Below are 15,587 nucleotides of genomic sequence, written 5' to 3'. Positions count from 1 at the left end.
TTGATTTAGTTCAGGTATAATATTTGTCTTGATCAGTCATCTCTCATTTGCATGCTCATGTTAGCACGTCAATATTTGGTATCCCTCATGCCAGGAAATGGTTCATTTTGAAGGTGCTATTTTATCCATCGTGTCCCTACGATTTAATTGGCCCATTGAACATTAGAAATCACAGGAGGTCCAACGTAGAACCTACCGCGTTTGGTATTGATCTTGTATTCAAATTGTACCATTTCCTGGAGTATTTAAAGATCTTAACTGAGAATTTTTCATTAAGAACATGAAGAACCAATTTGAAACAATAGAGATGAGCATGTCATGTAACTCAATAAGCAGACATCAGCTGCATCGCGGTTCAAAAAGGTGGCAACAATTTGTTCATCTTCGTTGGCCAGCCGCACCTTCATTTCCCAACCCTTCAGTTTATGCGTTCCTAAATTCTCAGCAGAGTCAGCCTGTAACTTTAGTAAGAGTTTACAATTCTAACAGCTCGCTGGTGATTTCACATTAACTGAATAGCACCCCCAAATGAGATTATTACTAGCTGTAATTTAGACAAAATCAAAGGAATCTATTGTCTAGCCCTACAACTGATCTCTGTGCTCTCCCCAGCCATCCACAGCTAGGAAAATCTATTCTGTCCCCTCATGAAATCAAACATTGTTTTGACTGTTACGTACAATTTGTTTACATCAAAGAATACAGAAGCAGTTGACGTATGAAAAGAATAAGTCATGCAATGGTGCACAGTCCATATCTTCCTAGGAAAAGGATATTTCATCTTGTTAGCAGGAAGGTAACATGTGCAACTACTTCGCGAGATTAAGTCTGGTTGACTATAGTGTTCTCAATTGTCCAATCTCGTGCTCCCTTTAATGCATGTCACAAGGTTGGAGACACATTCTTCTTGATGTATGAAGCAAAAGTCCATGTGTAAGATTGTCGAGCAGAGTTTGCAGTACTAGTTCCGGCTTCTTTCATGATGTACGAATTTCTCGAGTCAAACCTCAGAGAGAGAAAATCTCTTGGCGAGTAGATTAACCCAAGAAAAAGGAACAGCACCACTTAGGGAAATCAAATATACAATGAATGCCACATAAGCAGCTGTGCAGGAGCAAACTACAAAACCAAACAGCAGACCTTTCACTTCCGACAGGAAGAAATCTAACAATAGATACCCATTGATCACCATTATCAGCGCAGCAATAGTCCACGCTACCCTCTACGAAGAAAAAGGGACGAAAATTCATTATAAACAAAATTAAGATGATTTTAAATGTCCAAAATCAGTTTACTGAACTCAGAGACAATAAGGACTGCTATAACCTGAAATTAAAGCATCTCAATGAACATAGATCGGAACTAATTACACTGAAGTTTTGGCAAAACAAGATAGATCATATCACACAGACATTATTTCCACAAAGCAAACACCATATGCAAACTATTACGATCCATCTACAATATAGCCGAAGACAAGATAATAGTTTCTGCGATTTGATTATTAAGATCTTCCCAGCACTGCTGATCTAAACAAAGAATCACCTGAAAATCTCAACAGTGGCTGCAGACAACAATCTAAAAGGGAAAATTATATCTTATTTCCTTAACATCTAATGCATTGTGTTCTTATAACTTATTAAAACCAAGTTTGAAAAAATGTAAACACAATTTCAAACAGTGAAGAATGCAGGAACTAGTTCAAGAGATCTTAAGCATTGGGCGAAATAAACAAATAATGTCAAGCAATGACTCACCTCAAGAACAAGTCCAATCCTAAAGGTCCCCATGACCTGTTCTTTGGAGACCAAGGTGAGCAGAGGGATAAGTGCAAAAGGAATTTGCATCGACTGAAGCACGTTCAGCCACTCATTCAGAATGTCCAATGATGCTTCAGATGTATTAAAAACAATAGCTACAACCATTGTTGGCAGAATTGCAAAACTTCGAGTGATTAATGCCCTTAACCATTTCTTTAAACGAAGGTTGAGAAAACCTCCCATAATGAACTGCCCAGCATATGTGCCAGTAATGGTGCTACTCTGCCCAGCTGCCAATAACCCAATACCCCATATATAAAGAATTGGGAAGAGCCCTCCTCCATACTTTTCCTGAAGATACTGCCCTGCATTAACCAATCCTATGCTACTGGCCTGCTTTGAACTGTAAAACCCCTTAGCAAAAACTGTGGTGACAAATAGGTTGATGATGAAGGAGACTGAAAGAGCAACTGTTGACTCAATGGAATAGTAGTTAAGAGCCTCCTGCACCTGGCCTTTCTTACGGGGATCAATTTCCCTTGACTGCACCAAAGCAGAATGTAAGAACACGTTGTGAGGCATTATGACGCAACCCACAACCCCCACAGCCTGACGAATTGTTTTTGAGCTAAGTCTTGGAACTAAAATTCCTGCAGGAGGGATGAAACATAGTTATACCAAGAACAGTAAAATCCTTTTCTTCGTGAACAGCACAGGGGAGGGTGCAGCAATCGTACAGAAGAAACATATTTTTGCCATAAAATAAATAAAATTTATATTCACAACTCCATTATTAGATATATACCCATCATGAGTTCTTTTCCACTAGGTTTGGCGTCACCAAACATCCAGGCAAAAGAAAGGGCCATTGTCCCAATGAGAACTGCAAAAACAGCTTCCAGCTTCCTTACTCCATAATTCTCAAGAAATAAAAAGAAGAAACTGTTCAGCACAGAATAAATAAACTAAAGTTAGACAAATTTAAGACATGAAAATTAAGATGTTCCCAAGCAATTAATTACAAGACTTGTATAAACTGGATCCAGAAAATAGGAACCCGGAAAGGACAATTGGTCTAAGAGGAGAAGAACTGGTGGATAATGGTTCTCTGACAAACACTCAATCGTAAACTACAATAATCATAAACACTCTTAGTTGTTACTGTTGAATCTAAACTGTATGATTACAAAACAGGATCAACGTTTAAGGATATGGGTGGGCTAAGGCAGTTCAATTTAAAGGCACAGGGATGCCATAATTAAAGAGTTAAAAGTACTAAGGCATGGCCCAACTAAAAGTTTGAAAATAAACACGTCAAGGTGTTATAGACAACCAACGTTCTAACAAAGCCATCACAGAAGAACAGTTAAAGTAAATAAAGAGATGTTGGAATATTGACAATATCATCATCGAGAATGCAATCTGTAGCAGAAAATTTTGATATTGAATATGAACCCAAAAATGAGTCCTACAGACAAGGCATGATCTGTTGCTCAACTTGTCACCGATATGTGTTCTAGAGACTTTTGACATGCCAGAGATATAAGTATTACAAAATGGATTGACATTCATATAAGAAAATTCGTACTCATAGGGCCTTAATAATTACATTTTTCACGTCCTTCTTGAATCATGATGTTTACGATATTTAACAAAAATTTATCTTAGATAATACTCTTGGCATGTGTTTCGTGTCTAAAATTGGGCATTCTTACAGCCGTTGCTAGTGCTGCGATCATCAGAAATGTTGCTTTAGATTGTTTTCTCTAGTTTTACTTCTGAGTATACTTGTGGAAAACTATAATTACAGCTTTAAAAGCAAGTTCTTAACATACGGAATCAGTTAGGAATTCTGAACTCCTACACAAATTCATACATAACGTCTAAGCAGAATCCAGAACTTGCTTCGAAATGTAATTACAAGTCCAAGTTGCTCCATTAGATCCATATAATTCAGCATGTAACGTGACCAAACATCTGCGGATAAAGAATCTCGTTCCCCATAAATTGGTGATATTCATTGCTTTATGCTTTTACCATAATCAAAATCTCATTTTTCGTTATAACAACTATAATCATTGCCTTGCAAAGTCCGTTTAATTTGTAATCTTAAAACTAGCAAGGAATCGCTATGTAATTAACACGATTCTCAGAACTAAAACAAACAGTATGACGCCTTATGAGATTTGGAACCACGGAAGGATAAGCTTTTTGACCAAGAAGTATAAAATATGCAAGAGCCTACCAATCGGAAGCAGTAATCACGACTCCAGCCCAAAGCGGCAACACCCCATGGCTAAGAATTTGTATTGCGATGGCACTCCCGATGACCTCTTGAATGTCAGCACCAATCAAGGCCAGCTCGGCCATGAACCACAGCACCAACCTAGCCCAATTTGGATATTCGTCTCTGCACAGCTCCGCCAGGTTCCGACCAGTGACCACCCCGATCCTTGCGGAAAGAAGCTGAATCATCAATCCCATAATTGTGGCCCACATCAATAGCCAGAGCAGGGAGTAGCCGGCGATGGCTCCAGACTGGAGATCTCCTTCGAGATTTCCCGGATCCAAAAAAGCTATGCTCATCAAGAAGCCCGGTCCCGTGAATAGCCATAGCTTCTTCCACGAGAAAGGCGGCACCGTCATCGAATCCTTATCATCGATAGAGTCTAAATCTACAATGAGAATTTTCTCCCCCGCCTCATAAGCGGCCTCTTCGTCGTCCAAAGACGAAGGCCGGGATTCAGATTGAAGCAAGCGGTTGGCTTCTTCGTCCTTGTCGTCTTCTGGGGATTCATCTTCTCGGGACAGCGGGGTCATTGCCAAGCTGCCGGGATAGAGTTTGAATTGCAGGGTCAAAAAATTCTAGGTTTATTCAATTTAAATTTCCTGCAGGCTTGGAAAGGAGTAGTGTGCAACTATGGCGCGCGTTATATGGCAGGGCAGTGGCCGTGCAGGCGGAGGCGAAAGTGGAGGCTGACGATCAGCTGCCGCCGTGGATTGCAGCATTTATAACCGTCGCATGGAGCCCAATCGCCAAATGGCGTGGAGCGGGCCAATAGCAAGCCGACACGTGAACAATGACGGGCTAAATTCGTCACTGGAAGAAGTTTCGGTGGCAAGTACCATATATGTCGCCATAAAAGGCATGTTTGGTCTAGAGTACGTGAGAAGGAGAGAAAAAAAGGAGGATGGAGGCATCGCGTGTTCTGCAAATTAGGTCATTTTATTGTGCATTATTGTATATTACGTCATTATTATTAGAGCTTATTTGATATATTTAAAAATAAAACCAACCTCATATTTGTTTAATAATTATAATGCATTTGTTATTATAATTCAAAAATAAAATATTTAAAATAGGGCGACTTTTATAAATTATGAACGATACTATTTTGTTCAAGTTCATATGATTTTAAAATCTCAAAATTTTTTATGCGAATAATATAGCTTACTATAACTTTGTTACCAAATACTACCTAATGTTTGAAAATAAACCACTACATAGGAGGGCGTGTCACCCAGCTGTGGAACTCTAATCCGACAAAAAAGAAGGCTTCGTTTTACCATCGAGTCTAGAGTGCCAAAATAGAGGTCCCTCGCACAGCGCATCTGGCCAGCTGAAGACTGAAATGAATGATGAAATGGAAAGTGGCGTGTGCCACCCAGGTGGATTAGAAAACGAGATGATCGGTACTAGATGAGGGTAATAGAGTAACTTTAACCTCTTCAAAAACAAAAGTAAGCCCAAGCCCAACCAGCCAAGTGACCAACAAAAAGACCTTTCGAGAATTACTCTTAATTGTGGTTGTAATTGACAATGCGTGAAACTAGCCAAATTAAATAGATATATGCTACTTTTAGTTTTTCACATGAGAACTTATTTAATTTTTATTTTAATTTTAAATATGAGATCTCATTTCATTTTATCTTTTATATTTATTTATTTTTTTAAGATAATCTTTCTATTAATGGTAGTTCTAATCAATAAACTTGATTACCAAAAATATTTTAAAAAAGACAACATCTATTTATTACAAATAACTAATTTAATTAGTTTTTTTAATCTACTCAAATTAGTCAATTAGCTCTTATATTAAAAACTGAAAGTAGTATTTTCTTTTTAAAAAAATCATAAACACATTTACAGTATGCCTTACACCCCCAACAAAGAGACTAATTAGCGGGTCTCCGGCATTTCCTTAAAAAAATTATTTTATGTTTTACCAGACAATTTTTTTCATATATTTATCCTTCGGCACAGAAAGAGATGTCATTAGAAGGCTTGGTGAGCTATGATTGTGAAGGTGGATGGATTGAGTCAACAGTTGGCGGTGAGAATAATATCTGAAGGCACAGTGTAGTATTTTATCCCACAATAAAGCACTACAGTGTCCTGCTGTTTGATATAGCGGACTTTGGCATCCTAACTCTCTCGTATCTGCAACCGTGACCGTAGACATTGGATTTGGTTCACGTAAGAAAGCGAGCGAGTTATGCTCCACCACTTTCACTGGTTCTGCTTATTGATTCTCTCAATCACTTGCCCTTCTCAACTTCCCTACTCATATGGCACATCTTGCTCTTTTATTCCTTCACAGTTTCCCCAATTTAGAATTGCTGCTAACTGAGAGGTTCCTGTCATTTAACTCCACAAAAAACGACACTTGTTCTCCACTCAAATTTGGATTGCTCGGCCAACATTCATTTCAGTATGGATCAGGAAAATTCGCTGCGATGGCGACTTGAGAGATTACTATAATCTGATGCTGCAAATTAGTTCATACTCCTCTAATCCTATTTATAAGCACTTCCAGCGTATTTCTCATAGACCAAGAAAAAATTTAAAATGCATTAACTCTCCATTAAAATATAACAATTTTTCAACTTTACCCATATTTAATACATATACCTTTCAAAAGACAAAACTATCCACACCATAACAAATAAAGGATAAAATAGTACATTTATACTGAAAATTTGATAAAATAACTTATAAATAGGACCAAAAGAAATCTTCTCTTTCTGTCCTATAAATAGGACTAGAAATGGGACCAGAGGAGTACATGCTAATAGGTAAGCTCCTCATCCCAGCAGTCAGAGTGCAGTATTAGAGCAGTTAATTTCAGTTTAAAGATCTCTGTTTCCCATCTCAAGTTAGCTTCCCTGTTCTTTGTGGCGTCCCTTCCTTTTACAGCACTTGACAATAAGGTCTTAAATCTTCTTGAAGGAAAGGGGTTGATTGTGCGCAATTTTTCTACCTCAAATTATATGGACCATCCGTTAATGCTTTAGCGCACAGTAGGTCTCTGTGAAAGGGGGAGAAATCATCTGTAATGGATGAGAAGACAGGCATTGGTATTAGTCTGTTTACTGGTCCTTTGTTATGAATACAGTCAATTTTTTTGCAGCAAAAGCTTCCAAAGAACAAATTAGGATGTGAAGAGCAGACAGTAGCAACACACAAGACACACTTTTCAGCGGCCGAATGCAATCAATTTTTGCAGCAACAAGGTCATTCGTCATGACAGTTAAATGTTCTATAATTATTATCGGGTTGTCCGCGTTAGAAGTGGAGCCGAGACACTGAAAATGTTCAATATCAAACAGTTCCATCATTATTAAGCCAACCACATTAAGATTTTTTTTTTGAGGGGGTGTTTGGGGAATCTAAACAGAAGGAGCTGAGCAGATCATCAGTATAACCAATTTAGTACTTTCTGCTTAATTTGTTCTTCCGGATTGAATGTAAACAATATTGCATTATTTCTGTACTATCGGTCCACATCTCTGGCGAGGTTTATCACATAGTTTAAATGAATCAAATGTAAAGAAAGAATGAACTTCATTCTGAAATTATATGCATGTACTGCCTCCGGTTCTAATTATAAGAGCCAGTTGACTAGTTTGAAAAAATCAAAGAAATAAATTGAGTTAGTTATTTGTCCTAAATAAGTGTTATCTTTCCTAAAATATCCTTGCTAATCAAGTGTATTAACTGGAACTATAATTATTAGAAAGATTATCTTAAAAAAAATTGAGTAAGTATGAGAGACAAAATAGATTTTGGTCTTATATTTATGATCAAAATAAAAATCAAACAGAATCTTATATTAAGGATCAGAGGTAGTACTTTATAACTAACCTATACTCACAGAGAATTAACAATACTCAAGATATCTGTCATAATGATAATAATTTCTCGATGATATTTTCTCAATAAAATCTGCAAGAAGATCTCAAAATCAGAGCAACTCGTATCCTGCAGCTTAATGCAAAAAAAAATTCGAAAGCCATGGATACATTGAGCTACAAATTGAATCGCACACAATGAAGTTGATAGTATCACAATGTCCTAATTTCTTCTCAAATTTTCTTCCACTATCTACAACATCCCTCTTGTTCAATAATCAACATCATTGCGTGTTGACGCGCCTAACTATGGAATAATCTTCGTGGCTTGTGAATAAGCCTCCGACATATGGGACAAACTTTGCTGTCGCCTTCCATAATCCTGCAAAATGCACCTTGATGAGAAACTCCTAGGATTTATTAACAGGTTAAAATCATATTAACATCTTGAAATTTGTGTACCTCTGTGCACAGTCATAGCAAGTAGCACAATGGCCGCAGGGAATAAAGAAGCAGTTGCGCAGTTCGTCGTAACAAATGACACAAAGTTTTTCATCATATAACTCCTCTGAAGAGGTGCTTGATGCTCTTGATTCATTATCATCATCTTCATCTTCATTTGTTCCATATGTCATGCTTTTCACTGGCATCATAGGCTCAGTTTCGGTGACCTCGCGTGATGTGGCCACAATACTTGTGTGATACGTGTCTGTGATCACATTAGTACTCTGATTGTGGTCACTGCCGCCGCAGGCTCCAAGATATCTCAGTATCAGAAATATAACAGCAACAATAAATCCTACAAATTGAAAAGGGGAGGCAGCTCAGGGATCAATTATATAGTTAGAATTAGACCTCCGCTTCACTATGGCTGTTATAGTGCTATTGAACAACGTACCTAAAAGTGCTATGTAAGTAAGCGCACGAGCCACAAAAGAAACTTCGACTGACCAATCCCCACGGACTCCCTGCTGTCAATTTTTATGAACAGTTTCAATTTAATTGGTGAAGATCCAAACCGACACACACACAGATAGGTAACACGTGACTGCGGCTTACGTTGTTGGTTGTCATTAGAGTTAGGTAATGCGTGTGAGGGAATAGGAGACTCAATCTACATAATCCGTTTGCAGTAGAGCAGAGCTTCTTGGCTTTGGAGGTATCATAAACCATTGCCGAAACATTAACATGCATGGTCAATATAATATTCCCGCCATTCATGTTTAGAACCCCGATGTGGTATCTATCGTCTTCCTCGATGAGGTATTCAGCTTCTTTACCTGGCAATATACATAATATCAAAGGATAATAATTGGCCAAATGAAGGCCCGACCGTCTTACCTAAGTCAAGAAGTAAGTGTTTATGGTTATCAAAAACGGTTTGATAGTGAAAGTCAATTACCATAAATAATCTCAGGGTCAGCAATTGCATTAAGGGATGCTTGTTTAGGCTGCAGTCGTTTGAACCTTCGTTCTCCTGTAAATTAAGGATGCATCTGTAATTAGAGAAATTTGAAATGCTCAAGCATTTTAAATCTGGGGGTCAGGTTGTAGAAACAACGAGAAGGGAAAGCGGGAGAATTCGTCTCAGGCTACCTTTAATCACGACCCCTTCTAGCTTATTTAAATATCTGGTCGGTGCTTCCCAACTCATGCGGATCGTGGAGCCCTTATTTAGCCACAGGGAATATCCCTGGGAATGAAAACACGGTATCTTCAGAGGCATTCTTCGGATGATTTGAACAAACTGTTCTCAATGCATCCCAAATTAACATTCTGGAAGGTTTCGAAATAAAATGTTGAATTGGTTACCTTGCGAGTGTATGCCGCAACAACTAGGAAATTAGATGCACTCCAATTAGCGAGGACAGTATGCTCAGGTTTCTCATCAAATGCATAAACAAGAACTTCACTGTTATAATAATCTTTTACTTCAATTTGTTTTACAAACAAAGAACCTGCTTCCACCAGACGGGATGAACTGGGTCCAAGCGCGAGACGAGAATCCCCAAAATACCCATATCGGAGAATGACGGAAACTGCAAAAACAGAGAAAAGAGTATGGCCACGTATTAGAAAGAGGAGTCAATGGAAGGAAGAGCCAATAAAAGATGAAAAATTACATGCCACATATCCAAAGGGTGAGAGGAGTCAAGAAGCGCGCCAAAGTCTCTTGCCATCGCTGAGAATGAGAAGGAATTGGGTGCAACCAGCGACTAGGCCGGGTAGAAGGAGGCGACCACAATGTCCTGCGCATGGCGTCTTCCTGATGTGTTCCGTGGCTGTGACTGAAACAAGTTTGGCACAGAGGCAGAAGGGAGAGCTAAAGACTGTCCGAAGCCAGATGAAGAGGAGGGAAGAAGACTGGTAGGTTCCCGTCCTGGATCACCGAGTTGAAAGAAGGCGGGATATATAGCTTCCCGAGTTTATTCAACCCAACTACCGCGATGTGGTGCTAGTGGCGGGTATTTGAATGGCAAGTATTTTGAACATTAGGTGTTCGCTATTTGTTTCGGTAAGTAAATTTATGCCTTTATGGTATGGACGTGGTCATTGAATGCTAGGTGAATTGTCCAAGAAAAAAAAGGTAAGTGATCGTAAAAATTAGACTTAGGAATTGAGGCAAAGTTTGTGTACTTAGTGAGTAGCGATGATATTAGGAGTTTTCCATTTATTCTTTACCGCGGACTGCGGTGATCAAAATTAAATCATTATATTTAGTCGTCGCCATCGTTGACATCATCGTGCAATAGTAATGGATAACCAACAGTTTGAGTACTTACAGCCTTGTAATTAAAAATATTTTATTCATCCGATTTTTAATATAAGATCTAATTAACTAAATTAAGTAGATTAAGAATATTAATTAAATTAGTTAATATAATATCTTTTTTTAATACCCTAAGTATCTTTTTTAATTTTCTTCTTCCTTCTCTTATTTAATTATTGTTGGGAGAATATCAATACATTTAATTTTTAAAAAAAATTGATAAACATGTGAAATAAGTCTTGTATATAGAACCAATATTAATTCCCTAATCGACTCTTATATTAAGGACCGAAAGAATATATTAATATCACCCCAAAAAATTCTGTATTAAGAGAGTTATTTTATTTAAACAAGATGATATTAGAATTAGAGTTAGAATTTAACATGATACTACTAATAATATAAACCTTAGCTGACCAATTGCACCTAACATAAAAAATAAGCAATCAACTATAATTTTTTTTTTCCACCAAGGAGTTAAATTTAATGAAAGGGATCTGCGACTCACAACATGACGAACCAAAACTTAAATATTTATTGGGAGAGATATTCATATTTAATATTTAAAAATGTCTTGAATATGATTGTATTTATGCATTTAAAAAAAAACTATAACTTGTTTTATTCGTTCTCCGAGAGCATGAATGACGAAGTGTTTTCATCCCATGGAAAGTTAAGCCTTAGAATGGTACGAGAATGATACATCGAGGTGGTATTCATGATTTGCGAATAATATGACTTAAAGTAAATCATAAGTTTTCATCAAGAAAAACAAATACAAATAAATTTTTCCTATATATGTTTGACTTGTCAATGGCACAACTTGGCATGCAGGTTTGAAATTTTGACTTGTTAATATTAAATTACTGCAATCCAATCGAAGCAGACCAAAATCAGGACCATATTCATATTTAAATCTTTAGATAGCTACTTACAGATTCTTCATCATAACCTTAAAGATTATGGGCCGACTCATTATCAACTGATCAATTATACCATCATTTTTTTTATCTGATTAGGGTTTTTTTTTTCTATGCTTAGAATGCAAAGAGTTTTCACCTTTCTCAATAAATATGTTTTTCAAAATTTAAATTTGTATTTTTCTCCTTATAGGAGTATAACTGCTTATCATCTCAATTTGTTGGCAGCATCACTCTTTTTGTTTTTTTCTGGTTTTTTTTTTGGGGGGGGGTGTTGCCGGGGGTTGGGCTCCTCTGCTAGTATCACTCTTTATTTAACAAAGATTCATACATTTCATGGTCAGTCCAGGCCTGGCAGGTGAAAAGCGGAAGAACCTTAGGAGTCAGGGTCCCAGTCAAAGCCGATGCTGCCGTCCTATAATATTAGGTTGCGGTATGGTTGGGGAAAAAAAAACTCACTTGAGTTGAAGTATTCTTTTGGGGGAAAAAATATATGCGGTCTACGTGCAGAAATAAAGGATTAAGTATATGCAAGTCAAACTAATTTTATCAATGTTAAGGTTAACTTTTTTATCGATTTGTGTAATTACTACCAACAATGATGATAACAATTCATCCGAGTTGCAGTAAGCAGTAAACATTTTCTTCACCTGCATAAATAATTAGAGACTCGAACTTCAACTTTTATATTATATAACAATATGAATAGGAGAGGTCAATCTTTTTGTTTAGTTTTGAAAGGGATTAAACTTTATAATGGACGAAGTATGCTCCACATATCGCATCTAAAAAAATAATGCCGTTTAAACTGAGCATAATTTAACGAAACAAATAATATTCAGACCTAACATCTGGACTTTGATGTACATTTCTGCTCATGCATCATATATCTCATCTAAAATATTTAGATAAAGATCATATAGTCTAATTCTTATTATTTTCTCTGTTTAAAATCATAACATTTTAAGTTAGTAGTTTTCCACTGGGTACATACCCCAAAAAAAATAAATTTAACTACCTGAATCCAAGCAAAAAGTACATGTGGGCCCTGAGGCGACACTCTATTGGAAAACTATTGGCACAAAAGGCACCCGCCAAATCGCGCCAAGGGGGAAAAACAACAAATCAGAAAGATCAAAATTTCGACAGACTCCAATAGCGGCACTGGAAAGCATTTTTTGTTTTGGTTTGTATTTTTGAAAAAAAACCAGACATGCCGCTCTTCCTTTTCTTTACAAATGGGATGATATATACTGTCACTGGCTCCACCCATTTCTAATTCATCCCCTCTGCTCTTCTTGTCGCTGGCTTCGTCTTCCTCTATTTCCCTCCTCAATTCCAATCCAGGAGATGGAGACCCGCGCAGCCAAGAAGAGGGCAGAAGCCGATGCCATTGCCCAGCACGAGTCTTCCAACAAGAGGCGTGTGGTGTTGGGGGAACTATCAAATTTACCAAATGCCATCTTTCCCGCTATTTTGAATCAGAAATGTCGAAAGAAGACCCTTTCACTGGATCATGATGCCGATATCAAGGACAATAAGGCAGCGCCCGTTGATTCTAAGTCAGACGCTGATGCCAATCTGAACGATCAGCAAAAGATCGATCCTCCAGCGTCTCAAATCTATCAATACCTTCACAAAATGGAGGTGATTCTTGGTTTTATTCTTAATTTGGTTTTCAATGTATTTTGGCCTTCTATTTTTACTCATGATTGCTAGTTTCTTAGATGGAGCCGAAGCGGAGACCAATGCCTGACTACCTCGAGAAGGTTCAAAAGAACGTCAGTGCTAATGCTAGAGGGATATTGATTAATTGGTTAGCGGAGGTGGCGGAGGAGTACAGGCTTCTCTCGGATACGCTTCATCTCTCGGTTTCTTACATTGACAGGTTCCTCTCTGCCAAGACCGTCAGTAAGCAGAGGCTTCAGTTGCTCGGCGTATCATCCATGTTCATTGCATCGTAAGGATTTATATGTTATTCACTACCTGCGATTGTGTATGTATTATTTGCTGTCCTCGATAAACACGGGACTTGATAATTCCTATCATTTGCAGGAAGTATGAAGAAATCAGCCCTCCTCGTGTGGAAGACTTCTGCTACATAACTGATAATACGTACACCCAGGCAGAAGTAAATATTCAGTTTATTTTTATTACGATTGAATGATCTTGTTTTGCGTAACGAGCTTTTATGATCTCTGTTCGCTCCCCTAATTTCCCCTTTGACTGTTCATAACAACGTAGGTAGTGGAGATGGAAGCTCATGTCCTTAAGTACTTGAATTTTGAAATGGGAAGTCCTACGGTAAAGACATTTCTAAGGCAAGAACACTGGACATTTTCTTGGCCTTATTATTCTATGATGCAAATGTCAGAACCTTCATAAAAATGAAATTAGACTGATTGTTGTGATTATTGGTTCAGGAGGCTTGCTGGGATTGCTAGTGAGTATCAGAAAGTAAGCTGAAATATTAAGACATATCTATCTTCATATTTGAAGGAGTGCCATTTTTATTTTTTATTTTTTGGTCTCATCTTTTTTCTTGTTTTACTTTCAGACCCATAAATTGCAGTTTGAGTTTCTGGCATACTATCTTGGTGAGCTAAGTTTGCTGGATTACAATTGCGTAAAATTCTTGCAGTCTATGGTGGCTGCATCAGCTATTTTTCTTGCCAGATTTATCATCTGGCCTAAAGTCCATCCCTGGGTAAGCATTCCATGTGACTGTTACATTTCATATTAAAAATTAGTCAGGACTAGTGTTTAAAAGTCAAAGGTATTCATCAAGTTGAGTGCTTGTGGCAGAATTCAGCCCTGCAAGGATACTCTGGATACAAGCCGCATGACTTAAAACAATGCGTGCTTATCTTACACGACTTGTACTTGGCAAGAAAAGCGGGCTTTTTGCAAGCTATACGAGAGAAGTACAGGCAGCACAAGGTAATTTTTCTTCTATTCTCCCTTTTGGTTTGAAACTGGCAGTCACTGCTCCTAGGCGGCAAAATGATTGAATTGAGATCTCTATCTGAAATGAAACAGTTCAAGAATGTGGCTACCCTGCCATCCCCTCCGGAGATACCAGATACTTATTTCGACAAATGGTGACAAAATGATAGTTCCATGACGTGAAGGGTCTGGGATTCTCATGCGTAATTGCCTGTTCTCTTCTGAAGGGTTCCAGTGGAACGGGGATTGAGGTATTTTGGATTGAGGTATTTTTTGTTACGCACAATATTAGGCTTCTCTGGTTTAAAAAAAAAAACGTATTAGGCTTCAAAGTTCAAAAGAAATGCTGCGGGGAACGAAGCCTGTATAACCCAGGATAAATTCTTCAAGCTGATTGGATGATTCCAGGAACTTTTTTTTTTTTTTAACCAGCCCAGGAACATTTGATTATGGGCTCTTTTGATGATTATATAATTGTACATAGGAGCTCTTTGTAAATCGAAGACTGCCCAAATTTTTGTCCCTTGATGGGGTTGGTTCAAAGTTTGATTGGGCTTTTAATAGATGAATTCTTTATGTGATAAGAATAATGACTCGAGCATGTCTCTGTACCAAATTGTCGGGGTAATTATCCGAATTAACTTAACGCACATATTGGGATTTCATGTTATTTTTTTATTCTACTATTTCTATAGTTATTATTTCTCTTTAATTATTGTTTTGTTTGTGTTTTTCACTTAAAATTTTACTTGATTTAAAATATCCCTGCCAAAAAAATTTATGAAATCATCATGTAGCTTGTATATAAAATCGAGATAAAAGACTCCAAGTTGTGTTAAAAAAAAATTAGGTTGTGCGGGCAATATATATAAATAACAACCTATCGCTGAAACTTGAAAACATGAATAGAATACGTCACTGCTGTTTGCTACAAGTTTTCATATTTTAGAAATTCTAATTAATTGATTTTCTTTTCTTTTTTTTAATATAATAAAGTTATTCAACCATTCATTTTCATAGTGGAAAAAACTTGCTTTCAACTATTGGTGCCATAAATAG

At 37.4% G+C, this 15,587-nt stretch overlaps 3 protein-coding genes across 5 annotated transcripts; 1 reads left to right on the top strand and 2 right to left on the bottom strand.

The window, feature by feature from the left end:
- Window positions 1-242: 242 nt before the first annotated feature.
- On the bottom strand, window positions 243-15,413 carry LOC114761654 (metal transporter Nramp2). 2 transcript variants are annotated; one of them, XM_028951069.1, is made up of 5 exons: window positions 15,409-15,413; window positions 4,006-4,429; window positions 2,566-2,702; window positions 1,758-2,410; window positions 243-1,222 (listed from the first exon to the last, which is right to left on the bottom strand). In XM_028951069.1, exons 2-5 carry the CDS (start codon window positions 4,404-4,406, stop codon window positions 1,001-1,003), a joined length of 1,413 nt encoding a protein of 470 aa, XP_028806902.1. In that variant the 5' UTR covers window positions 4,407-4,429; window positions 15,409-15,413; the 3' UTR covers window positions 243-1,000. The 2 variants fall into 2 exon arrangements, with proteins under 2 accessions (XP_028806902.1, XP_028806901.1); XM_028951068.1 differs by lacking the exon at window positions 15,409-15,413 and having other exon boundaries at window positions 4,006-4,888.
- On the bottom strand, window positions 7,947-10,253 carry LOC114761656 (uncharacterized). Of its 2 annotated transcripts, none has more exons than XM_028951071.1 (8): window positions 10,020-10,253; window positions 9,705-9,931; window positions 9,489-9,585; window positions 9,295-9,369; window positions 8,952-9,172; window positions 8,791-8,863; window positions 8,355-8,691; window positions 7,947-8,274 (listed from the first exon to the last, which is right to left on the bottom strand). In XM_028951071.1, exons 1-8 carry the CDS (start codon window positions 10,147-10,149, stop codon window positions 8,196-8,198), a joined length of 1,239 nt encoding a protein of 412 aa, XP_028806904.1. In that variant the 5' UTR covers window positions 10,150-10,253; the 3' UTR covers window positions 7,947-8,195. The 2 variants fall into 2 exon arrangements, with proteins under 2 accessions (XP_028806904.1, XP_028806905.1); XM_028951072.1 differs by having other exon boundaries at window positions 8,791-8,860.
- Window positions 12,910-14,831, top strand: LOC114761658 (putative cyclin-A3-1). The gene is made up of 8 exons (XM_028951073.1): window positions 12,910-13,229; window positions 13,310-13,542; window positions 13,638-13,713; window positions 13,827-13,903; window positions 14,006-14,039; window positions 14,140-14,289; window positions 14,388-14,522; window positions 14,622-14,831. Exons 1-8 carry the CDS (start codon window positions 12,933-12,935, stop codon window positions 14,685-14,687), a joined length of 1,068 nt encoding a protein of 355 aa, XP_028806906.1. The 5' UTR covers window positions 12,910-12,932; the 3' UTR covers window positions 14,688-14,831.
- Window positions 15,414-15,587: the final 174 nt, after the last annotated feature.

The sequence above is a fragment of the Neltuma alba genome, unplaced genomic scaffold, assembly GCF_004799145.2.
Source record: "Neltuma alba isolate B1F8T4 unplaced genomic scaffold, ASM479914v2 tig00011128_pilon, whole genome shotgun sequence".
In the NCBI taxonomy this organism is placed as follows: domain Eukaryota; kingdom Viridiplantae; phylum Streptophyta; class Magnoliopsida; order Fabales; family Fabaceae; genus Neltuma; species Neltuma alba.
Note: the sequence above shows the minus strand (reverse complement) of the source record. Positions and strands in the feature narration are given on the sequence as shown.